The sequence below is a fragment of the Cebus imitator genome, unplaced genomic scaffold (assembly GCF_001604975.1).
Source record: "Cebus imitator isolate Cc_AM_T3 unplaced genomic scaffold, Cebus_imitator-1.0 Scaffold439, whole genome shotgun sequence".
Lineage (NCBI taxonomy): Eukaryota > Metazoa > Chordata > Mammalia > Primates > Cebidae > Cebus > Cebus imitator.
In genome coordinates, this window is record NW_016107754.1 from 1,333,857 (window position 1) to 1,358,959 (window position 25,103).

At 34.4% G+C, this 25,103-nt stretch overlaps 1 protein-coding gene across 5 annotated transcripts in view; it reads right to left on the reverse strand.

The window, feature by feature from the left end:
- The window catches only part of DZIP3 (DAZ interacting zinc finger protein 3), a 109,113-nt gene that overhangs the window by 57,027 nt on the left and 26,983 nt on the right, over positions 1-25,103 (reverse strand). For all 5 annotated transcript variants that reach the window (XM_017510414.2, XM_017510417.2, XM_017510418.2 and 2 more), the window contains exons 6-12: positions 15,978-16,058; positions 14,319-14,443; positions 11,406-11,520; positions 7,252-7,371; positions 5,734-5,835; positions 4,188-4,280; positions 3,327-3,379 (exon numbers count right to left, since the gene is read on the reverse strand). In XM_017510414.2, coding sequence (XP_017365903.1) covers positions 3,327-3,379; positions 4,188-4,280; positions 5,734-5,835; positions 7,252-7,371; positions 11,406-11,520; positions 14,319-14,443; positions 15,978-16,058 — 689 coding nt within the window. The remainder of the gene's footprint in view (positions 1-3,326; positions 3,380-4,187; positions 4,281-5,733; positions 5,836-7,251; positions 7,372-11,405; positions 11,521-14,318; positions 14,444-15,977; positions 16,059-25,103) is intronic.

Genomic DNA, 25,103 nt, shown 5'->3' on the forward strand with positions numbered 1-25,103 from the left:
TTGCCTGAACCCAGGAGGCGGAGGTTGCGGTGAGCCGAGATCGCACCATTGCACTCCAGCCTGGGTAACAAGAGTGAAACTCTGTCTCAAAAAAATAAAATAAAATAAATAAATAAATAAAAATGCATAAAAACAAATGTTTCCATATATAATGTTCAAAACAAAAAAAATTAAACTATACTTATAAGTAACAATAATTTATAAAATAAGTAGAAATAAAACATATGAAAACAATAGCACAAAAAAGGGAAGAAATGGAAATCTATTATTGCAAGGTTCTTACACTATACATGCTGTAGTATAGTATTATTTAAAAATAGACTTTGGTAAGTTAAAAATATGTATTATAAGTCCTCAAGCAATACATAATGCCCTCAAAAAAGGGTAAAACTAATAAACCAAACCAGGAAATAAACAATAAAGACAGACAAAGAACACTGAAAACAACAAGGAAGACAGATTTCCAATCATATAAATTAGTAAAGAAAATCCATATGAAATAAAAAACCCAATTTAAAGGCAGAGATTGTCATTTTGGATATACAAAACAAGAAAGACCTATGCCACCTAAAATGATATATATAGGTTGAAGTAAATGGATGCAAAATACTAAACTAGATATACTTCAATGCATTAATCAAAACAAAGCTGGAGTAGCTATATTAATATCAGACAAAAAACACAAGGCAAGAATATTATCAGGGTTAAAATGAGATGTTAAATAAGAATAAAAGGGTCAAATTGTCCAAGAAAAAAGGTAGCAATCCTAGATGTGTGTGTAGCATTTAATAAAAAAGTTTCTAGGTTACAATTAGACAGTAGACAAAAAATATAAATAGTAGACGTCAACATTCCCTGAGTAATTGATAGAAAAAGTAAATAATAAAAAATGACATAGAATGCTGAAACAGAGCTGTAAACTAATTTTATCTAATAACTATTTTATTCAAGAGCAGCAGACAGATTCTTTACAAATGCAAGTGCAACATTCACCAAGATATATAGTAATATGATCATAAAATAAATTACTGCAAGGGAATTAAGCTGAAAGTCAGTATCTGGAAAGATAGCTGAAATATTCCCAAATATTTTGCAATTAAACAAATACTTCTAAAGAGCCCATGGTTAAAACATACACACACATATGAAACTAGAAAACATTTTAAATATAATGAAAATAGTAATAATAAATTTCTACATATCAAAATATACGGGAACACAGCTAAAGCAATGCTTAATGTAAAATAAGTTCATAAAGAACAAAGGTCTTGTATCAATGATCAAAACTTACACCTTAAAAAAAAATTAAAAAACAAAGCAAATTAAACCCAAAGCAGCAAAAGCAAGGAAATTACCAAGACCAAGCATCAATAAAATTTAAACAAAAATATTATAGAAAAATCAAAATTAAAAGCAGATTATTTGTACAGATCAACAAAATTGATAAACTTCTATCCAGAATGATCAAGAAAAAAAAACAAAGACACAAATTGCCAACATCAGAAATGAGAAAGGTGACATTGCTACAGAGAAAAGGTCTCTTTGGCTGAAGGAACCAGAAAACTGAAATGGAATCATGACCAGTAAGAGAATGGGGTAATCCTAGAAGAAAAAGCAGTCAGAAAAGAGATCCTCAAATTCTTTCTCACAACGTCTTTGAACGCTGAACCGCATGTATAGAACAGACTAAAAGCAGCTCAACTAAAGCCAAAAGATCTGGACTGAGACTGGATGCACCACCCAAGAAAGAGTTCAAAGTTCACATCTAGCCAAGTTAGTGGCCTGTCAAAGTAAAAGTAAGATTACCCACTAGAGAATAATGGAATCCAGAATCTCTACAACCACTTTGTATTTATTGTGGTCTAGCTATGTGCCAGGTATTACGCTACATGCTGGGAACATCCTAGAAAACAAGATAAAGTTCTTGTACTCATGGAGGTTACACTCAAATGGAGAAGATAGCCAAGAAAGTATAACAAAAGTTAATAAATGTTTTGATAGGAGACATAGAAGAAATACATCACAGAACATCTACTGTAATCTAAGTAAGGCTTTTCGAAAGTTTTAACTGGGCAAAGTCAAAGGAGCAGAGTGTTCCAGGCAAAGCTTGGAGGTCAAATACTAAACCAGATACACTTCAGTGCAAAAACTGGGAAGGTTTCTTGACATAGCACACTGAAGAAACCAAAAGAAGCTCCGTATAGTTGGTACGTATATGGTTAAGACTAAAGTGTCAAGGGATGACAATAATGAGTTCAGCTGTGTACAAGGTTAAGTCAAGAGTCAAACTAAAGAATCTGAACTTAATTTTAAAAGCAATGAGAAACTTCTGAAAGATCTTCATGCACAAAGTGATATATTCCAATTTTAATGTTAGAAAAGTCCTATTGATGGTTATGAAAACAACAGACTGAATAAAGGAAAGGCTAAAGACAGACACGTTGAGAAGCTGTTTGAGAATTCCAAATGAGAAATAATGATAACCTGATTTCATTTAGTGAAGTAGTAGAGATAGGGCAGAACTAAGAATAAATTTATATTTTAAAAGCTAAATTGATAGTACTTTTTTAACAGTTACAAAGCAGTGGTAGAAAGAAAGAAAATGAGTCCAGTTTTGAACATGCTAAATTATAAATATTTTTGAAAAATAAAACTGGAGATATTCAATATGGAGGTAGGTATACAAGGTAAAGCTTTTAAGAGAGAGATACGTGCTAGAGATCAAGATTTGGGCTTCATTAACTAATAAGGGAAAATTGATGCCTTAGATGTCAATGAAATGTCCCTACTAGACTGAAAAATGGCTTTTACACTTTAGACAGAAGAAAAAGAGAATCAATAGATTAGGAGAACTTTTATATTGAAACTTCTAACTTCAGTAGCAAGACTCTATAGTACCTCTATTAATTCCAGTATTATCAAATATATTATTCTGCAATACAGTTTTCTCATCAAAGAAACAGGAAGGTTCTAATTGTAAGATAAACTTAGTGGTTTGGATAAGCTTCGAAAGATAGAAAAGTCTTTATTTCATAACAAACTGCTTTAAGAAAAATATGTTTTATCTTTAGAAAAGGACTATTTTCACACTTAATGTGAAAGTATCCACATAATTTCTCCGTATCTGTTTTAGAATGTAAATGTCTAAAATAAGTGGGAATAGAGAGGGAAACAAATGGAATTAAATACGATTTTTTTCATATACCTAATACTACCTTAAAATTTAATGGAGTTCCATTAGGTGACAGAAACAGAGAAGAATTAAGCAACCAAAAAATATATACAGATTCCAAAAAAGGTAACAGAGTAGTTTATTTTAAACTTACCTTGCTCCTAAATTTTCAATGGTTATATATTCATCCTTTCTCACAACTTCAAACTGCAAGTAATGGGGAAAAAATTAGCTTTAAAGTACTTCAATTTTCAAAATTTTTAATGTTATTTCTTAGCCTTAACATTTGAAAAATACAATGAGAGTGAAGCTAAAGTGAATATAAAACAAACAAAACAGAAATAACAAGGTAAGTAATAAACAATCCTGATCAAAAAAACAAACTAGAGTTGACCTTAAAAAAGCAGTTCTACTTTAGACTTTACATCACTATAGGATTTAAATGCCAAATCTGAAATACTAAAACGGCATATTTAAAAATAAAGAAATAAATAAGATACATTTCTATTCATAATTTTAGTCTGTTTAGTTATAAACTAAAAATTCAACAAGATATTTCATTAGTTAAAACATAAAATGGACATCATCTGAGTGCATTTTATGTAACAGGTACTACATGTGATGTTCTACAGATATTTTCACAGGAGGATATTTACAGACCAAAAGAGGTTCAGAAAGTCTAAAATTATTTTGAAACGTAGGTGTCAAAGAATTAGATTATCATTCTTAGTTCATGATGCTTTCTTTATTGGTATACTTACGGCATGTTTTGTCTTTGTTTCTCTTTTTGCGTGTCTTTCTCTTTATTTTTAAATTTTTCTTGTTCTTAAGGACACTTAAATATTACTTTGCATAAATCACAGCAATAAAAATGTCAAAAAGCCCAGTCACTATCAAAGGGAATATGGCTAGAATCCAATTACGATGATCCCCAACTCTGTTTCAAGTCAAAAATACTCTTCCAATGAAGGAAAGCAAAAAAAAAAAAAAAAAAAAGGTGAAATAAGATACTCACCAAAATTTTAACAATTCCAGGTACATCACATTGCAGCATCCTTGCCATGTCACCTGTACATCCTTCCTTCAAACATTTCTTCGCAATAAAACTCTAAAGTTATTAATAGAAAAAAATCACTGATGTGCAAATCCGATTATATTTAAATAAATGTTGTTAGAAACAAATGTTGCTAGATAGTAAACTGGAGTATGTGAATAAATATTTGAGAGGTAGCTGTTCAAAGATGGTCCATTTCATAAATCAATGGATATCCTATTTAAAATGCATTTCACTCTACATCAAAATTGTCAAGTAGCACCATTACAGACTAAAATGCATTTGCTGCTCCAGAGAAAGCAACTTCAAATAAAATGTATTAATTAAGTGAGTATAAAAAGGATTACTGAATTTCTATCAGGGAAAAGGAAAGAATAAAAATGTTACATCCTTTTTCTAGTTCTGGCCTGTGATTTCTTTTGGTTAAGTCACTTATTTTTATTTTACTTCTCTTTCTAAAATTCAGTAATATTAATTGGTCCCCAAATCAAGGAAATTGTAAAGTATTTATATACCACTTAAAATTGATTAAGTAAATATTTATGAAGTTGTTTTTACAGTTTATAATGTGAGTTCATCTGTTTTATCTGTTAATTCTCACAAAAACCCTATGAAATAGGTTTATCTTATCCTTACTTTAGAACTTAAAAAAATTAGTCTTTGAGCAATTACCAGTCTAACATAATAAAACTAGTAAGTGGCTCAGTCTGGATTTTAACTCAGATCTCCCAACTCCATATTCCGTGCACTTTCTACTACAGCACAATTGCTTTAAAGGGGTTTTCCATTGTTTGCAGAATGTAAACACTACAGAATCAAATATTATAGACCCAACTTATGGTCATCAACTCACTAAAGAGAAATTAATACAGAGCTGGGCTTAGTATTTTCACTTTAATATTAGAGGCAAATAACTCTATTATATGTTATATAATAGTAATTATAACAATTATATGTTATATATAATAGTCATAACTATTATAATATATAACTATGTTATGTTATATAATTATATTATCTATAACTATATATATGTACCTATTATAACTACAGATATTAAAAGTTCCAAATATATTTTTCAAGACTATGAAATTTGTCCTTGTTCTTCACCTCTTAAATAGAAATCCTTAAAATTGTATAATTATCCTTTGTATGTTTATTAAGAAATTCTATTCTATGATCCTACATGCATATATGCAACAATATTTCTATTCTTAAGAGTATACATTTCTAAAAGGAAGGAAATAAATTGACAGAAACCACTAAGCAAACCAACCAGTAGTGTATCATCTACAAAGAACTGTTTAATAAATGATGATGAATGAAAAGTGGTAGGGAGATAAGCATCAGAGAGAACTGGGAAAGAACAAAGAAGGTATTAAAAGAAAAAGAAAAAAGAAGTAAAAAGGAGGGAAGTTATGAATAGGAAGAAGCGATGGGGAAGAGAACAAAAGAGGAAAGGGTAGAGGAAGAAATGCGATTGTAGTTTTAAGAACGAATATAGTACCTGATCATTTTCACCTGGATATTTTAAATTCTTGAACCTTTTCCAGCAAATTTTGTGGAAATAAACACAGCAATTTTTACTGCACATTAACTGAAAAAATCCCTGGAAAAATATAAAAGTAAGTGTCACTTAAGGACATAGCGATTCTTATATATACATAAAAAATTATACTAAATGATTTTTTAAACTGTTCTACAATTAGATTTTATAAGGTATTCAAAATTTATCAACAGAAATCAGAGATCACCAAATAACTTTACAAGTCATTTTACATCACTAAAGGCAGGAAAACTAAGACAGTAAAAAAAAAAAAAAAAAAAAAAAAAAAAAAAAAAAAAAAAAAAAAAAAAGGTGAATAATTTGAAAATGTTAATATAATATTTTCCATTTGCTCTGTTAACAAAACATCAGAAACGCAGTGAGGGATGTCTATAGAGGAACATGCAATCTACCCATCTTCATCTCCATTTTTACATTTCTCTTTTCCACCAACCCCAGCTCCATACCATTACCTCAATCTCCTCTGTTACCAATCATGAGAACTCAGGTTTGCTGCCTTGGTGATAGCTCCTGAGCTACTGCATTATCTGAGGGTATAGATTGCTTGTCCTTTCCATTGCACCCTCCCTGGAAACTACAGCCTTGCTTTTTACAATTTTTGTTTTGATGACAAAAATTAAATTGTATGCTCAGGTATTGTTGCTGCTACATGCTGTTCATTTGATTAGAACCCTAAAGCATTCTTGGGAAACCTTAGGACTATATCACCATGTCACCTAAAGCAATACTGAACAAGCCTGACCATGAGCACTGCATCTACCAGGCTCATTTTTCAATACCTGTCTTATTCTATTGAATAGATCTTGGTCTTCTCCTTCTCCCCACCTACTGCACGGGCTGTACACACCATGCCTTGAAATTGAGATTTCAGTTATTTTTTAGAAGTATTATCTGATTTGCATATCATCTCATTCTATCTTGTGATTTCACCAAGTCTTGTTCTGATAGATCCAGAGAGATCTATCAGAGGTATTCTGATAGCTAAATTTCTTCAAATCAAGGCTGGTTACATTTTCCCCTGTCAAGGCCCACAGAAGAGATAATGATCACTTATATAGTAGCATCATTCCTGAGGAGCGACAGCCTTTCTCCTTAGTCAAATGCTACCATTCTCAACCACTAACATTTCTAACTATAAAGTAAACCATTTTTAGATCATTTTCACTATATGGTTGGCTGTGGGAATAATACTTATAACTTCAGATGCATGTGAATGTTACAAAAACCTTAGCAAAATCAATTTATTCTTTTATTGACTCATGAAATATAAATAATTCCTGATGGCTCTGAATCTTAAGTTCTCAGAGATAACTTTTCAACTGCTTTTCCATTGTAATTAAACTAAATATTGTTTAAAAATAATTTATGAATAATATAATTTTTATAATTTAATTGTATACACTTATATATAATTTTTCAATTACATTTAAAAAAAACTGTTAATGACAATCACAGTACCTTATAACTGGTGTTCTTCACAATGTCAGCTTCACAAGATCGTTCACAATCTAGGTAACTACAAATGGTCTGCTTCATTATATTACTTTCAGTTGTCTTGATAAAATTATTAAGAAGATCCTAGATTTTAAAAACAGAAATAATTCTCATGAATTATTAATAAAAAATTAACACCACAATTAAGACTACCCATGTTTTACCTTGGTAATATGTCCATATCATATTCCTTTTTAAAGTGCTTGTATATATGTATTTTTTTAATAGTAATAAAACATTTCCCTAATTCAAAGTAAACAATGTATAGGAAGGTACTAAATTAAAAGTACTGGATTTCTCAGTGAATGATATAAACATGGAGGATGGAGAGAAGTGTATTTTGATGCTATACTTCTCTTTATCATCTAATCCATAGCATAACTCCTGGCATGTTCCTATCAAGAATTATTTGCTCTGGCCAGGTGCAGTCGCTCACACCTGTAATCCCAGCACTTCGGGAGGCTGAGGCGGGTGGATCACAAGGTCAGGAGTTCAAGACCAGCATGACCAACATGGTGAAGCCCCGTCTCTACTAAAAATACAAAAATTAGCCAGGTGTGGTGGCACATACTTGTAATTCCAGCTACTCTGGAGGCTGAGGCAGGAGAATCGCTTGAACTCAGGAGGTGGAGGTTGCAGTGAGCTGAGATCATAACACTGCACTAAAGCCTGGTCAACACATTGAGACTCCATCTCAAAAAAAAAAAAAAAAAAAAAGGAGTATTATTTGCTCTCATATATACACACAGAAAGACAATAAATTGCTGGTGTCCAGGAGAATCTTGATCAGAACCAACCCCTAGGTCACTGCATTGGCAGTGGAACAACTGTGGTAGTACAGTATGACATTCACTGCCATGACGGTCTAAAGTACAGTAGAGAAATATGTTTTCAATGTCTACAGTTACAAATCAGAATATAATTTCTCATTTTAAAATGCTGATTTAATGGCCAGAAGTGGTGGTTCATGGCTGTAATCACAGTGTTTTGGGAGGTCAGTGCAGGAAGACTGCTTGAGCCCAGGAGTTCAAAGCTGCAGTGAGCTGTGGTAGCACCATTTCACTACAGCCTGGTTGACAGAATGAGACTCCATCTCTAAAAAATAGTATAAAACACACAACAAATAAATGAAATGCTGATTAAACGCAGCTGAATCATGTTATCAGGTCTAAGTTAAATGATTTGATAAGGTGCTTCATATTTATCCTTTAGAGGGAGAGTGTTACAAAATTTCAAATAGTATCACTGCTAATATACTGAGGGTATATGATAAGATACATAAGCCTCTAGAAATTATTTCACAAATATCAGCTCTATGCAGGAGGATAAAGTTGAGAAAATTTCCCAGAAAGTAGAAAAATAATTGAGAAATAAAAAAAATTAAAGACAGTCTAGTATGAAAGGCATCTGGATAATAAGTATTTCACAAAGAAAAAGAGAAAATTAAGAAGATATATCAATATATAAAACAAGAAAATGTTCTAGAAGCAAAAAACAAGTTCAGAACACTGGGGACACAGAAAATATCCTTAACAATTCCCAGAAAGAAAAAAATAAAACAGGTCAAATATAAAAGTTTAAAAATCATAATAAAATCTGGTTTCCTAAAAGTAGTATTAGAAGTTAAAAGATAACAGAAAAATACAGAAGAGGCCAAAGTGGGAGGATTGCTTGAGCCCAGGAGTTTGAGACCAGCTTGGGCAACAGAGTAAGACCTTGTCTTTACTTGAGAAAAGAATTTTTTTTTTAATTAGCCAAGTGCAGTGGCATGTGCCTGTAGTCTCAGCTACTTGGGAGGCTGAAGCAAGAGAATTGCTTAAGCACAGGAAGTTGAGGATGCAGTGAACTATCATCATGCCACTGCACTCCACCCTGGGTGACAGAGTGAGACCCTGTCTCTAAAAAGAAAAATTATTTTCCACCCACAATTCTACACTCAAGCAAGATATGAATAGAGCATACAAAGGATAAATTATTTTGATACTTGAAAGGTCTCAAAAAATTTACCTTCCATGCAAGCTCTCTTTTACAGGAAGCTACTAGAGGCTACAGGAGTTGCACCACCAAAAGAAGGGAGCAACCCTAGGAAGGAAAACTTGAATTCTCAGAAACAGAGGATTCCAGATAGAAGAAAGGTGAAGAAAATTCCCAGGATGAGAGTGAACAGAAACCCTGAGGCCAGCTTAATAACTTATAGCTACCAGTAAGGTAGGATAGGGGATAGGGGGAGAGAGTGAGAGAAGGAGAGAGGGAGGGAGGGAGAGAGAGAGAGCGATAGAGAGAGAGAGAGAGAGAGAGAGAATGCGTGTGCATGTGTGTGTGTGTGTGTGTGTGTGTGTGTGTACATATAAGCAAGCTAAACTCTCATCTTTCATAGTGAAAAATCAAAAGAGAATATGTTTTAAATAGCAGTATTTTTTTTGAAAAATAAATATCAAAGAAAAATGTCTAGAAAGTTGGAAGAATGCCTCTGAGAAGCAGAATTTCAGTTAGAGATGACAAAACAGGAACTCTTATTTTAAGTCTTTAAATATTATTTGACAAACTGAGTAAGTATATTACTGTGCATAAAATAAAAATTCAATTAAAAAGTTAGATAACAAAGAAAGCAAAATATTTTTAAAAGAGGAAGAAAAAGAGTAAAACAACCAAGTAAAAGACTGCTTTACGTAGGGATGAAAATTTAGTATTTTAAAAATGCATAAAATTATTATTTTAGCAAGTCAAAATTAAAAGTTATATGATTATCTTGACAATGCCAAAAGCTGTCTGCATGTTCCATTGACTACTGAGAGAGGTATATTAAAATATTCCATTGTGATTGAGGATTTAAAAATATATCAGTTTTTGACCCATATATTTTGAAGCTGTATTACTTTCAATTTTGTCAATTTTTGTCCCATATATTTTGAAGCTATATTACTAGGTATATACAAATTTGAGTTGTTATATCTTTCAAGATGATTGAATTCTGTATTTTTATAAAGTGTCTCTCTTTATTTTGAGTAATTCTTTTGGCCTTAAAGTCAGGTAAAACATAAAGATCAATAAATATTTAAAGTTTCTTTAAGGTTTTGGAAAAGACATGTCATTCAAACATTAACCAAGAGAAACCTGGTATAGCCATGTTCATATTCAACAAATTAAAAAGAGACCCAAATGGCTTATCAGGTGGATTAAAAATTACCAAAAGGTAAAGGATACCCAGAAGGTATGGGAAAATGAAAAGTCTCACACTATTTGAAGAATATAAAGTGGTACAATCTTTCTGAGAGGAAATTTGGAGACATATAACAACTTTACAATTGTGTGAATACTGCTCCACAATCACACCTTTGAAATTTATTCTAATGAATTTATTAGCAATTTATTCTAATGAAATGATGTAAGAAATATGCAAAGATTACTTTATATAAGAAGGAAAAACTGGAAATGTCTAGAATAAACTAGCAGGGAACTAATTAAGCAAATTAAAGCAAAATTATACAATGGCTTATACCAAAATCATAGTGTATTATAATCTTTATTACTGAGAAATAAAAACTACTATATATTTCCAGACTATAAATAAGTATGCACAACATCATACCAACTTAGGAAAAATAAAGGCTATGAGTGTTTATACATGTGTGTGTGTGTGTGTGTGTGTGTGTGTGTCTGGAAAGCTATAAATGAAAATGCTAACAATCGTTTCTCCATTTGAAGAAAAAATATAGATTAATTTCATCTTTATCTTTGGGCATTTTTATATTTTCCATGTTTTCTTAACTAAGCATTTAGTAGTTTATAATTTAAATCAACAGCAAAATAATGGTAAAGATAATTAGTAAAAAAAGTTAACTGCTGCATTTTACTCTAATCATGCAGGGTACTAGCCTAATATGGCTATTAATATTCTTGTTATTTGAAAATGCTAACACTGCCACCTCACTTCTTCCTCCTTGTTGAATCATACATTCTGCACTAGATAACCCAATAAAGGTTGTTTCTTATATAAAAAGTTGTGTGTCAATAAAACAATGTGCTTGCTATAAGAATATGACATAGTTGGTTCACACTTTATCAAAGATGATTCTGATTAGTTACAAATAAAACGTTACTCTTAAATAATTTCTTACTTTAAAAGTTGTAGGTAAATCTTCATCTTCTGTAGGATCTATGTCAAACCAATGGTCATTTATATCTCCAATTTCTTGTAAGCCCTTATGAAATTCTAGCAGTCCCCCATTATATCTGCAAGACATTTTAAAATAAGGTTAGTTTGAATGGGAGTGTGCAGATGGATGGTTTACAATGAGACAACAAGTAACCCACATTTTGTGGTAAATAGGGCGGTGATAACCTCTGGCATGCCATAGAAATACAAACACTAGGACTCTCGCCTGTGGCAGATTGGGATGAAATACAGGTGGAAGGGGAGGCACTAGATTGTGTAGTAGCTCAAGCGTGAACAGTATGGGGGCCATGGTAATTAAAGGGACTATAAAGTTGGTTGGCTTTTGTTAAATGTCTTGGAGGCCTTGAACAAAGAGAATGACAGTCACAGGTCAGCCAACTATTAACTCAGGATACACAGTGAAAGCCAGACGGCCTCTATGGTGGCAATTTAAAGAGATTCTCATCTCCTATGGCCATAATCTGTGCTGAAAATAAGGCCCATATTTAATCATGAAGTGACACGAACTGCAAAGATATTGAATACACTGCCTCAACAAGACTAATACAATCAACTCAGGACATTGTGAAAACTAGAGGGCCTCTATGGTAACATCTAAAGAACCTCCTCTAGACATAAGGCAGACTATGCTGAAAATGAAGTTCAGAATTTAACCATAAGGGTAGAACAGCTGCAAAAGAAACCCAAAGCACAGCCTCAACAGAACTACACTAAAATTAGGATTTTGATATGCAATGGGTAGACCCTGGGATCTAAAATGGGGATATTTAGGTGAATATGCATAGAAACACTGAATCCTTAAATTCCCCCATGAACTTCTTGACTGGCAAACACCTCTTGCTTACCACAGGAGAACAGCCCACATTTATTTAGAGACCATGCAAAAACATCAGCTGAGATGCATGTCTCAAAAGATGATGCCCTTCCTTCTTAAGATCCTCCCTACCTCATTGCCTTTAGACAATAAATCTAAGGTCAGGTGGAGAGCCCAAGTGAGAAAACAGAGCCCTTGCCCAGGAAGAAAAACCTTATTAATCTTAAGAACTGCAGAATCCCACTAGAATGTACTGGCAGGAACATGAGTGGGAGTGGATCTTTAAAGTGCTGAATTAAGGGTAAACATAAGGCTGGATATGGAAAAACTCTTCCATAATTCAAGATTTACTTTCCTAGAAATGACACCTGAATCCAGTCCTAATAAGGTGCTGAGAAGGCTCCTTGAAACATGGACATGATGGTCTATAGTAAATGAAGTAGAAATGCTAAAAATTTCTTGGAGGAATATTAAAGCAGTCAGGAGGTTCAAGGAAGTGAGAATGTTAGAATGGACTTACTACATAAAAATACAGAACCCACCACTAATTCAGTGTTCCTAGGAAGGCTCAAAGGATACTCCATTCATTAATACAGTAAGAAATACAGAGTAAGAAGGGCACATGTGTCTTTGAAGAGCTCAAGAACTCAGTGGTGGTTGTCCTCCATAGGCTAGGGATGAAAGTAATGATGCTGCCATACAACTGGACTTTCTAGTGTCAATCATGTGGAAAATGAATTATCTCCAATGTTCATCAGTAAAGAGAATATAAAACAGTTTTCACATCTGGGGAAGGACAGCAGGATAGATTCTTTATTCTTGTCTCAGGCTATGTTAATTCTCTTACTTTGTCACAGTATAGACTGAAGGGGTTTGGATCATCTTGACACTGTGCAAACCGTCACACTAGCCCCACTATATTGATGGCACATGTTGCTCAGACCCAGGGAACAAGAAGTGAGAAGTCTTGTGGATATCCTAGCGAAAAAACACCAAGCCAGAGAATAGGAAATCAGCCTTACAAGGAATCCAGGAACTACCACATAGGTGACACTATTAGGGATCCAATAGTTTGGCCCGGCAGTAATCCTTCATAAGAGGTTGCCCAAGTAAACTTTTCCTAATTCATCCCTCAGATCTTAGCCAAACATTGTTTCCTCAGGGAGACTTCTGATTCCCAGAACAGGCCTCCAGGAAAGACTTTATTCACTGTATTTTCCTTCATATCTCTTTATCCTATTTCATAAATGAGTATTTTATGACTGATTATTTGATTAAGATCTGTATCTTTCACTGTTCTTTCAGTTACATGAAGATAGGAACTGTATTTTGTAAACCATTGTAACCTCAACACCTAACAGTTTCTGGAATATAATGGATACTTAGTAAATAAAATGAATGAATGATGCTACTAATGGTTATGGATCTCCATATAGGAAGTAAAGAGATAATCTATATAGTCTCATCCATACAATTTCACTTTCTTAAAATAAGGAGAAGCCAATACTCCAAAAACTCAGCATTTGGACCCTTTTCAACTCTTTATAAGCTTATTTATACTTTTAAAAACTATTCCAAGTTAGTGGTGATAATACTAGTAACTCCAACTATCATTTATTTATTAAGTACAGCATTTTTGTGTCCCAGGCACTGAGTTAATCATCTGTAACATCCTTATGAGATGAACCATACACTATTATTAGTTCTATTTTAGAGGTACAAAAAAAATATAAGGCTTAACAACATTAAGTTTCTTAGGATTAAGTGATAGAAAATGTAGCTGATCTCAGGTCTATCAGACTCCAAAGCCTATGCTCCTAATGTTAATGCTAGACTGCCTCTTAATGCCATAGCCTGTTAAGTTTGATATTTAATATTCTCAACTATATTAAAGAAATTATCTATACAAAAAGGCAAAGAAGACAAGGATAAACCAATAGAGCACAAATGTCACAATGCCTGGTATATTGTGCACATTAATTCCATTGCACAATGCTGAGACTTCACAGGGAAGATCTACCTATTAATTAAAATCCTTACCTCTTCTGAGCACATCGCAGTAAACCACGTCCAAAATAAACTAAAGGCATAAAGTTTTCACAAATTTCATTCTCTTGGATCACCATCTTCATCACCAGAAATTTATTCTCAGCTTCTGTATAATCCTGTAGTAACATAAAACTAGGTTTAGCTGATGTAAAAAGTATTTTTTTTCTTTTACAATAAACAATTATTTCTCAAACTGGAGAAATTAGGGCAGCTTTAAAAATAATCCAATCATCTGGTCATTTATTTACATTTTGAATCCTGGCATCTCTGTATGTGATTACAAAGATCAGTGTTTAAAATATTTATTTATACATAAATTTAAGACCTTCGTTAACCAGTATTTCAAAGTAAATATTAAGATGGTAACAACAATTTGTGTATCTAAAACTGGCAATTAGGCATGGTGGCACGCACTGATAGTGCCAGCTCCGTAGGAGGCTGAAGCAGGAGGATTGCTTGAGCCTGGGAGTTCAAGTCCAGCTTGGGCAACATAGTGAGACCCTCATCTTTTAGATACATATATATACACATACATAACTGACAAGCATTACTAGCCAAAATAAGGGCTTTTCTGATAACTGTTAGAGCACAATTCTTTATCATTTTCCTAATCGGCGCACAATTCTTCACAATTTTTCAAATAGAAAGTAAGTGACTCTTTGATCATAGGTGTAGACTCTTTCGGGGTATCACCATCTTAATCATAAATAATATAGGTCTGGGAGTAAATATCAGGATCTGTTATAATAGATGCTTCAGTAAAACAAGCATAATAGCCTCAGTCTCTCTAGAAAAAAAAAAGCTAGGAAAATACTGCATGGCCTTGCTTTAAAATATTCTCTAGTACATCACACTAAATAATTAGCACTACATAAAATTATTTAAAATAGAAATGTTCCTGGCTAACATGGTAAAACGCCATCTCTACTAAAAACACAAAAATTAGCCAAGCATGGTGGCGTGCTTCTGCAGTCCCAGCTATTCAGCAGCCTGAGGGAGGAGAATCGCTAGAACCTGGGAGATGGAGGTAGCAGTGAGCCGAAATCGCGCCACTAACACTCCAGCTGGTAACAGAGTGAGACTCTGTCTCAAAATAAATAAATAAAATAAAAATAAAATAGAAATGTTTTCAGTTTGGATGCTTATCAATTCTACTTCATCTAAATAACAATTCATATTTATATATTTAATTTATGAAGTCAAATAAAAATACAGATTTGGGAAGAAAAAATAAGAGAAATATCAAGGCTATGAAGAAAATATGAGAAATCATTAAAAAATCAGAAAAAGAAAGGAAATGTTAAATTCAACAGAACCCTTAGAAATTATCTAGTTAATTCCCAGATTTTTATTTAATTGAACTTAAGTTTGGCAAAGAATTTGAGGCATATTTTACCAAAGGGGTAAGATTAAAACCACAGGGATTATGCTACACTAGAAAATGGATTAAAATGTATCATACAAGTGAAATAAGCTAAATAATTTTTTATTTTACACAAATGATATGCATTTAAAAGATAAATAAAAGAAATGAAGTTATAAGCTAATACTGTTTCCTTTTTAAATATATTAAGTTTCATATTATGATTTTTGGCCTGATTATTCTAAGATGTAAAAAGATTTATAAAGGGTAAATACCGTGTTACATACCTCTTTCTTTCCTCTTTCAGTGAGTGCTACTCCATATAAAAACAGTAACGTCAAATAATAACCAATATTAATCTGGTGTGCCTAAAAAGAAAAAAATATATATTAATTGGTTATTTTGACTAAGCTACTTTTCAGTACAAGCTTAATTAAATATCCTAAGCTTAATTAATAATTATTAAAATGAGTAAAAATTATCATTACATTCTCAGTTATCTAATAATAATTATAGATAATATATTTTAGATATATTTGATAATTTGACCCCGGAAGAAGAAAGAGGATAGTCAATAATCTCAAAATAAAACATTAAAATTTAATTAAAGGAAAGCATATGGAACAAAGATGGCCAAACAGAACCCGCCAACAATTGTCCCAACACAGGAACACCAAACTGAACAACTACCCCACAGAGAAGCCCCTTCATAAGAAACAAAAATCAGGTGAGTCATCACAGTACCTGGTTTGAACATCATATTAATGAAACAGGCACTGAAGAGGGTAGGAAAGACAGTCTTAAATCGCCTACACCATGCTTTCCTCTATCCCCTGACAACAGCTATGTGGCACGGACAGAGAATCTGCGTGCTTGGGGGAAGGAAAGCACAGTGACTGTGGGACTTTGCATTGGCACTCTGCTGCCCTGTCACATCTGAAAGCCACCCTGAGTGAGCCACCCTGAGATCACTGAATTCAGTCAGTGATCATGGAGGAAGCATTTAGACAAGAGTTAGCCAGAGGCAAATAGCCCAACCCAGCAGTCAGAGCCTGAGTTCCGGCAAGCCCTGCCAGAGTGAGCCAAAGTGCTCTGAGGTCCTAAATAAAAGGCAGTCTAGGCCACAAGGACTGCAATTCCTGGCCATGTCCTGGTGCTGTGCTGGGATTGGAGCCAATGGATTTGTGGTGTACACAATCTAGTAAGATACCAGCTGGGGCAGGCAAGGAAGTGATTATGTCACCCCTCCAACTCCAGGGAAAACAACTCACAGGTCTGGGAGAGACACCTTCCCTCTGTTTGAGCAGAGGAGAGATAAGAGTTAAGATGATTTTGCCTTGCATCTTGAATAACAGCTCAGCCATGGTAGAATCCTGAGGCTCTGGCTGCAAGACAATATTTCTAGACACACCCTGTGGCAGAAAAGAACTCACTGCCTTGAAGGTAAGAACCCAATCCTGGCAGGATTCATTACCTGCTGACTAAAGAGCCCTTGGGCCCTGAATAATCAACAGTAGTAGCAGTACTCACCATGGGGTGAGACTCAGAGCCATGCTGGCTTCAGGTGTGACCCAACATATGCCCAGCTGTGATGGCTATGGTGAGAGGTGGCTTTCTGCTTGAGAAAAGCACAAGGAAAAGTAAAGGGGACTTTGTCTTGCAGCTTGGGTATCAGCTCAGCCACAGTGGGGTAGAGCACTAAGTGGGCTTCTGGGGGACCCACTTCCAGACCCTGGGTCCTGTCTGGCACTTCTGGACTTGCCCTGGGCCAGAGAGAAAGGCACTGCTCTGAAAGGAGAGACTCAATATAGGTAGCAAGGCAGTGGTCACCACAGAGCAAGACCAGTGCTGTGCTGGCGTCACATCTGAACTAGCACAGTCCTAGTGATCGTGGCCACAGGAATGCTTGTGTCACCCCTCTCCCAGCTCCAGGCAGCTTGGCACAAGAGAGAGAGAGAGACTGTTTGTTTGGGATAAAGGAAGAGAAGAGAACAAGAGTCTCTGCCTGGTAATCCAAGGAGTTCTTCCAGATCTTACCCAAGACTACCAAATGGTACCACTATGAATCTGCAAGAACCACAGTTTTACTGGGGTTAGAGTGTCCCCTAATGCAGATATGGCAGCAATGAACAAAGACTTAGACCACAATACCCAATCCCTTTGAATACCTGGAAAGCCTTCCACAAGAAGGGCAGGTACAAAAAAAGGCCATACAGTGGAGACTACAGTAAATACCTAACTCTCCAATGCCCAGACATGGATGGACATACATAAGCATCAAGACCATCCAGGAAAACATGACTTTACCAAACTAATAAAGGCACCAGTTGCCAATTCCAGAGAGACAGACATGTGACATTTCAGACACAAAATTCTAAACAGCTTTTCTGAGGAAGTTCAATGAAATCCAGATAACACAGAAAAAAAATTCAGAATCCTATCAGATAAATTTAACAAAGAGATTAAAAACAATTTTTAAAAATCAAGTATAAATTCTAGAGTTTAAAAAAGCAATTGACATGCTGACGAATTCACCACGGTCTCTTAACATCAGAATTTATCAAGCAGATGAAAGAAGTAGTGAGTCTGAAGACAGGCTGTTTGAAAATACATAAAGGACACCCCAAAAAGAATTTTAAAAATGAAGTATATCTACAAGATCTAGAAAATAGCCTTAAAAGGGCAAGTCTAAGAGCCAGTAGCCTTAAAGAGGTGGCAGAGAGAAAGATCAGGATAGGAAGTTTATTCAAAGGGATAACAGAGAACTTTCCAAATCTAGAGAAAGATGTGAATACTCAAGTACAAGAAGGTTATAGAACACCAAGTAAACCTAACCCAAATTAAGACTATCTCAAGACATTTAATAATTGAACTCCAAAAGGTCAAGATTAAAGAAAGGATCCTAAAAGCAGCAACCAAAAGGAAACAAGTAACATACAATGAAGCTTCTATACGCTGGCAGCAGACTTTTCAGTGGAAACCTTATAGGCCAGTAGAGAGTAGCATGACATATTTAAAGTGCTGAAGGAAAAAAAAACCTAGAAAAAAAATACTATTCTAGAATAGTATATCCAGCAAAAATATTCCTCAAACATGAAGGAGAACTAAAGACTTTCCCAGACAAAAACTGAGCAATTTCATCAACACCATACCTGTCCCACAATAAATGAGAAAGGGAGTTCTTCAATCTGAAAGAAAAGGACGTTAATGAGCAGTAAGAAATCATCTAAAGGTGCAAAACTCACTGGTAATAGTAGGCACACAAAAAAACGCAGGATATTATAACACTGTAATTGTGGTGTATAAACTACTCATGTATTCAGCAGAAAGGCTGAAAGATGAACTGGTCAAAACTACTTGATGGTTTCAATGCTGAATTTTACCAAACATTTAAAGAAAAATTAACACCAACCCTACTCAACCTATTCTGAAAAACAGAGGAAATAATACCTCCAAACTCATTCTGTGAGACCAGTATTACTCTGATACCAAAACCAAAGATACGTCAAAAAGTATATACACATATTGGCCAACCTATCTGATAAACATTGGTGCAAAAATCCTCAACAAAATAGTACCAAACCAAGTTCAGCAATATATTAAACATATCATTAATCATGACCAAGTGGGATTTATCCCAGGATGCAAGGATGGTTCAACATAGGCAACATAATCAATGTGATACATTATATCAACAGAATGAAGGATGAAAATCTTGTCCTTCATGGTATGATCATGGTATAATCATTTCAATAGATGCTGAAAAAGCATTTGATGAAATTCAACATCACTTCATGAAAAAACATGATAAAAAACTGGGTAGCAAAGGAACACACCTCAACCCGATAAAACACATATGACAGATTCACAGCTAGTATCATACTGAATGGGGGAAAGCTAAAATTCTTTCATCTAAGAGCTTGAATATGACAAGAACGCCCATTGTCACCACTATTATTCAACATAGTACTCAAGTCCTAACTAGAGTAATCTGACAAGAGAAAGAAATAAAGGGCATCTAAATTGGAAAGGAAGAAGTCGAATTATCCTTGTTTGCAAATAATATGATCTTATATTTGGAAAAATCTACAGATTCCATGAAGAAACTATTGCAACTGAAAAACAAATTCAGTAAAGCTGCATGATATAAAATAAACAAACAAAAATCAGTAGCATTTCTACATGCCAACAGCAAACCTAAAAAAGAAATCCAGAAAGTAATCCCATTTACAATTGCTGCACAGAAACTAAAACACCTACAAATTAATTTAACCAAAGAAGTGAAAGACCTCTACAGTGAAAACTCCAAAACACTGATACAAGAAATTGAAGATTAAAAAAAGGGTGGGAAGAAGATATTCCATGTTCATGGATTGGAACAATCAATACTGTTAAAATATTCATACTACCCAAAGCAATTTACAGATTCAATGTAATTCCTATCAAAATACCAATGACATTCTTCACAGAAATTTTTTAAAAATCCTAAAATTTGTATGGAACCACAAAAGACCCAGAACAGCCAAAGCAATCCTCAAATAAAAAGAACAAAACTGAAGGAATCACATTATCTGACTTCAAATTATACTACAGAATTATAGTAAACAAACCAGCATAGTACCGGCATAAAAGAAAAAGACACATAGACCAATGAAACAGAATAGAGAACCCAAAAACAAATCCATACATCGACAGTGAACTCATTTTTGACAAAGGTGCCAAGAACATACACTGGGGAAAGAATGGTCTCTTTAATAAATGGTGCTGGGAAAACTAGATATCCATATGCAGAAATGCAGAAGAATAAAATTAGACTTTTATCTCTCACCATATTCAAAAATCAAATCAAAATGGATTAAAGACTTAAATCTAAGACCTCGAGCTATAAAACTACTATAATAAAACACTGGGGAAGCTCTCCAGGACATTGGATTGGGCAAAGACAGGCAACCAAAGCAAAAATGGGTCTATGGGGTCATATCAAGTCAAAAAACTTCTGCATAGCAAAGGAAACAATCAACAAAATGAAGAGACAATCCATAGAATAGGAGAAAATATTAGCAAACTACCCATCTAACAAGGAACTATTAATAATAACCAGAACATATAAGGAGTTCAAACAACTCTACAGGGAAAAAATTCTAATAATCTAATTTTAAGAATCTAAATAGACATGTCTCAAAAGAAGACAAACAAATGGTAAAGAAGTCCATAAAAAGGTGCTCAACATCATTCATGATCAAAGAAATGCAAATAGAAATTACAGGAAGATATCATCTCATCCAAGTTAAAATGGCTTATTTAAAAAATACAGGAAATAACAAATGCTGGTGATGATGTGGAGAAAAGAGAACCCTCTTACACTGTTGGCGGGAATGTAAGTTACTAAAACCACTATGGAGAGCAGTTGGAGGTTCCTCAAAAAGCTAAAAATAAACTTACTATATGATCCAGCAATCTCACTGCTGGGATATAACAAAAAGAAAGAAAATCAATGTACCAAAGAAATATTTCATTCTCATGTTTATTGCAGCACTATTCACGATAGACAAGATTTGGAATCAACCTAAGTGTCCACCTAGATGAATAAATAAAGGAAATGTGGTACATATACATAGGAGAGCACTATTCAGACATTTAAAAAAAGAATGAGATTCCCCCCAGCACTTTGAGAGGCTGAGGTGGGAGGATCACTTGAGCCCAGGAGGTCAAGGCCAGCCTGGGCAATAGTGTGAGACCTCATTTTTATTAAAAAAAAAAAAAAATTAAAAGAATGAGATCCTGTCACTTGAAACAACATGAATGGAACTGGAGGTCATTATGTGAAGTGAAATAAAACAGATAAAGACAAACTTTGTATGTTCTCAGTCATTTGTGGGAGCTAAAAATTAAAACAAGTGAACTCATAAAAGTAGACAGTAGAATGATGGTTACCAGAGGCTGGGAAGAGTAGGTGAGAGTTGGGGAGAGTGGTAATATTTAATGGGAACAAAATATAGAAGATAAAATGAATGAGATTTAGTATTGATAGCACAACAGGCTAAGTACAGTCAACAATAATTTGTTGTACATTTTAAAATAAGAAAGAGAGTATAAAAGAACTGTTGTAACACAAAGGATAAATGCTTGAGGTAATGGATACCCCATTTACACTGACGTGATTATTACACATGGCATGCCTACATCAAAGTATCTCATGTACTTCATTAAAATATACACCTATGTACCCACACAAATTTAAAAAAAAATTTTAAAAATTGGTAAAAAAAAGAAGCAAATATCATCAAAATTTGTCACATTAAACCTTTCAAAAACTCTCATTCACTTTGTTCCTCTTTTATTATATAACATTTTTGGTATCAAGAACATATTAAATAATAATATAATGAACACTAAAGTATCTACCATCCACCATTAAAAATACAATGATCTTTTAAATCAAAATCCTTTACTCTCCCATAGGGATTCCACAAAATAGTATGAACATAAAGCTAATCACTTCTTCAATGAAAAATTAAACCGTGTGGTATTTTCTTCATATAAAAATGGTCTATGCAAAATTACTGAGATGAGATAGATTAGGGATCAGCGAATTGTAGAGGGAGAGAGGTGGGTGTGACCATAAAGGTAGCATAAGAGAGATTTTTGTGGTGGTGGAATAGTTATTTTATCTTGATTGCAGTAATAGTTACACAAATGTACATTTTTATAAAATGGCACAGAACTATACAAGTCTGGGCATTAAAAAGCTAACATAGCTGGCCTGAGGATGCTATCCTTATTAAGGCTGCCTGCAAAGTTGATCTTTGGCTTGTGTCTGGAAACTTGAATTTTGGCAGTGTTCCCTAACTGATAAAGGTGCCTTGTTATATCTAGACTATTTGTGCAAACAATGTGATTTATGCTGACCATCAAGGAGTTTCTTCTGGAAGTCTGGAATTTTGATACATGCCATGCAGCAGGTACCTAGATGACCAACACGCAATAAAAATGTTGATCACTGAGTCTCTTATGGGCTTCCCTGGGCAGAAACATTGCAGATGTTGCTACATTTTCATTTGTGGAGGTAGCCATATATGCTGTGTGACTTGTCATAGGAGGGACAAAATAAAGGGGAACTTGTAGATGGCTTTCTTCAGACTTCACCTGTGTCTTTTCCCCACATGATTTACCATACATCCTTACTACATCACCATAATAAATCTTAGATGTTAGTATAACCATATGGTGAGTCTAGTCCTTCTAGCAAATCTCTGAACATGAGGGTGGTCTTGGAGACCCCAGACACAAAGCCCATGGATGAACATCAATTTCCTATTTTTCATATGTACTGGAGTCATGTAATTATGTAACTATTGAGGGAAACAGTGTGAGGTGTACGCCAATAACTCCCTGTCCATTGTATTTGTGATGGTTAGGGTCATGTATCAACTTGACTGGCCACAGGGTGCCCAGATTAAATATTGTTTCTGGGTATGTCTCTGAGGGTGTTTCCAGATGAAATTTGCCTTTGAAATGGTAGACTGGGTATAACAGGTTTCCCTCTCCAATGTAAGTGGGCATCATCCAATCCATTAAGGCCTGAATAGAACAAAAAGTAGAGGAAGAAAGAATTCATCCTTTTTTTGCTTCCAGCCTACTTTCTGGGGCTGGGACATCTCATCTCCGCTTCTGCCCTCACCCTTGGATTTATATCATTAGCTCCCATAGTTCTTAGCCTTCAGAACTGGGATGAATTATACCACCAGGATTCCTAGGTCTCTAGATTACAGAGAGCAGATCATGGGAACTGCTGAGCCTCCATAATCACATGAGCAAATTCCTCATAATAAATCACATATATATTCCTTATAATCATGTATACACACAAGTGTGTATAAGTATTTGTGTGTATGTTTTATACATATAAAACAGAACACACACACACACACACACACACACACACACACACACACACACACACACAGCAAAACAGTTTGGTTTCTCTGGAGAACCCTGGACTCCTCTGCTCTTAAGCTCTATATTGACTGAAGATTATAGATCTATCTTTTGTCACATTACCCTTTTTCATCGAGATTAGCCTGTATCATAAACAAGATTTTAAAAAATACATAGAACAATAAATATCCATAGGATATAACCTTTCTTTTTATAGTGATCTAACGTATTCTCTCACCTTTTACACTTCTAATGACCAACAGTATAAAATGAAGAGATAAATGACTGGGATTAGAAATTTGGCTTCAAACTGATCTCAGTAGAGATAGACATATGTGTTTGTTCCTGATAGACTAAGTGAGTTTATTAATATAAACTCCCCATAACATCTAAGTGTTAGAATTCCCATCCCTGAAGAGGCAGTAAAATGTTGTAGTTCAGACCATAGACTACATGGACTGTATCCTGAATAGAGTCAAGATTACATGGACTGCATCCTGACTCCACTACTTACTACCTGGTCAAGTTAGCAAGTTATTTAACCTCTGTGCCTCGGTTTCCTCATCTACAAAATGGGAATAATAAGATGGGGTAGTTATGAACAGTGAAAGAGTTAATTCTCACAAAGTGCTGAGAACAGTGGCTGTCATAAACACTAAATACGTGTGAGCTATTATTTTGCAATGAAAAGAAAACAGCTTCATGAATAACACAACAGAGACTAGCTAAATACAATTCTAAATAAAACATTTCTAAGAACAAGATAAGATGCAGGATTGTGGTAATGCTGTAATTAGAAGAAGAAAAACTCTGGAATTTAAAGATGCAAGTGGTACATTTCTAACCTAAATCCCCGTCCTTTTATCCTACCTTACCCCCATCAGCAAAGATTATTCCAAGAACTAGAAAAACAGGAATATGGAGATGCTATTGGCAAATGCACCTCCATCATACATAATCCATTGTTGCCTCCTACAAGATTGTCTTGTCCCTTTTTGGTGGCCTTAAAGGACAGGGAGAGTAATTTAGACAGAGTAGTAGACTGCTTTGATCATGACAAAGCCACTGCTCACAAGTACTACCAAGAGCTACCAAGAGAGAAACTCTTCCATTTCCTAGTGCAAGACTCATCTCTGAAGTAATGTCTGAGTAAAGAGGGCTAAGACATGGGTACCTGTTAAGGCTGATTTACATTGATTTGTTTCATTCAAGGGCAATCTGGTCAGTAGGAGAAATAGCAAGTCTGCCACATCCCCAAAGTTCTGAGGATTACAAAATGTAAACCCCCCATTTTCTTTGTTTCCTCATTGGAATCCAACTAGAATCTCCTTCTGAATGGTATACCATTAGGAATTAGGGTAAGAACCCTAATTCCTAGAATACTAAATAAGAATTATTTTTCCATCTTTTTGTACATCATTATGATATGGGATTTGATGTCTTAGCTCCCTTTTCTGGTCTCTGGGTAGTCCTTT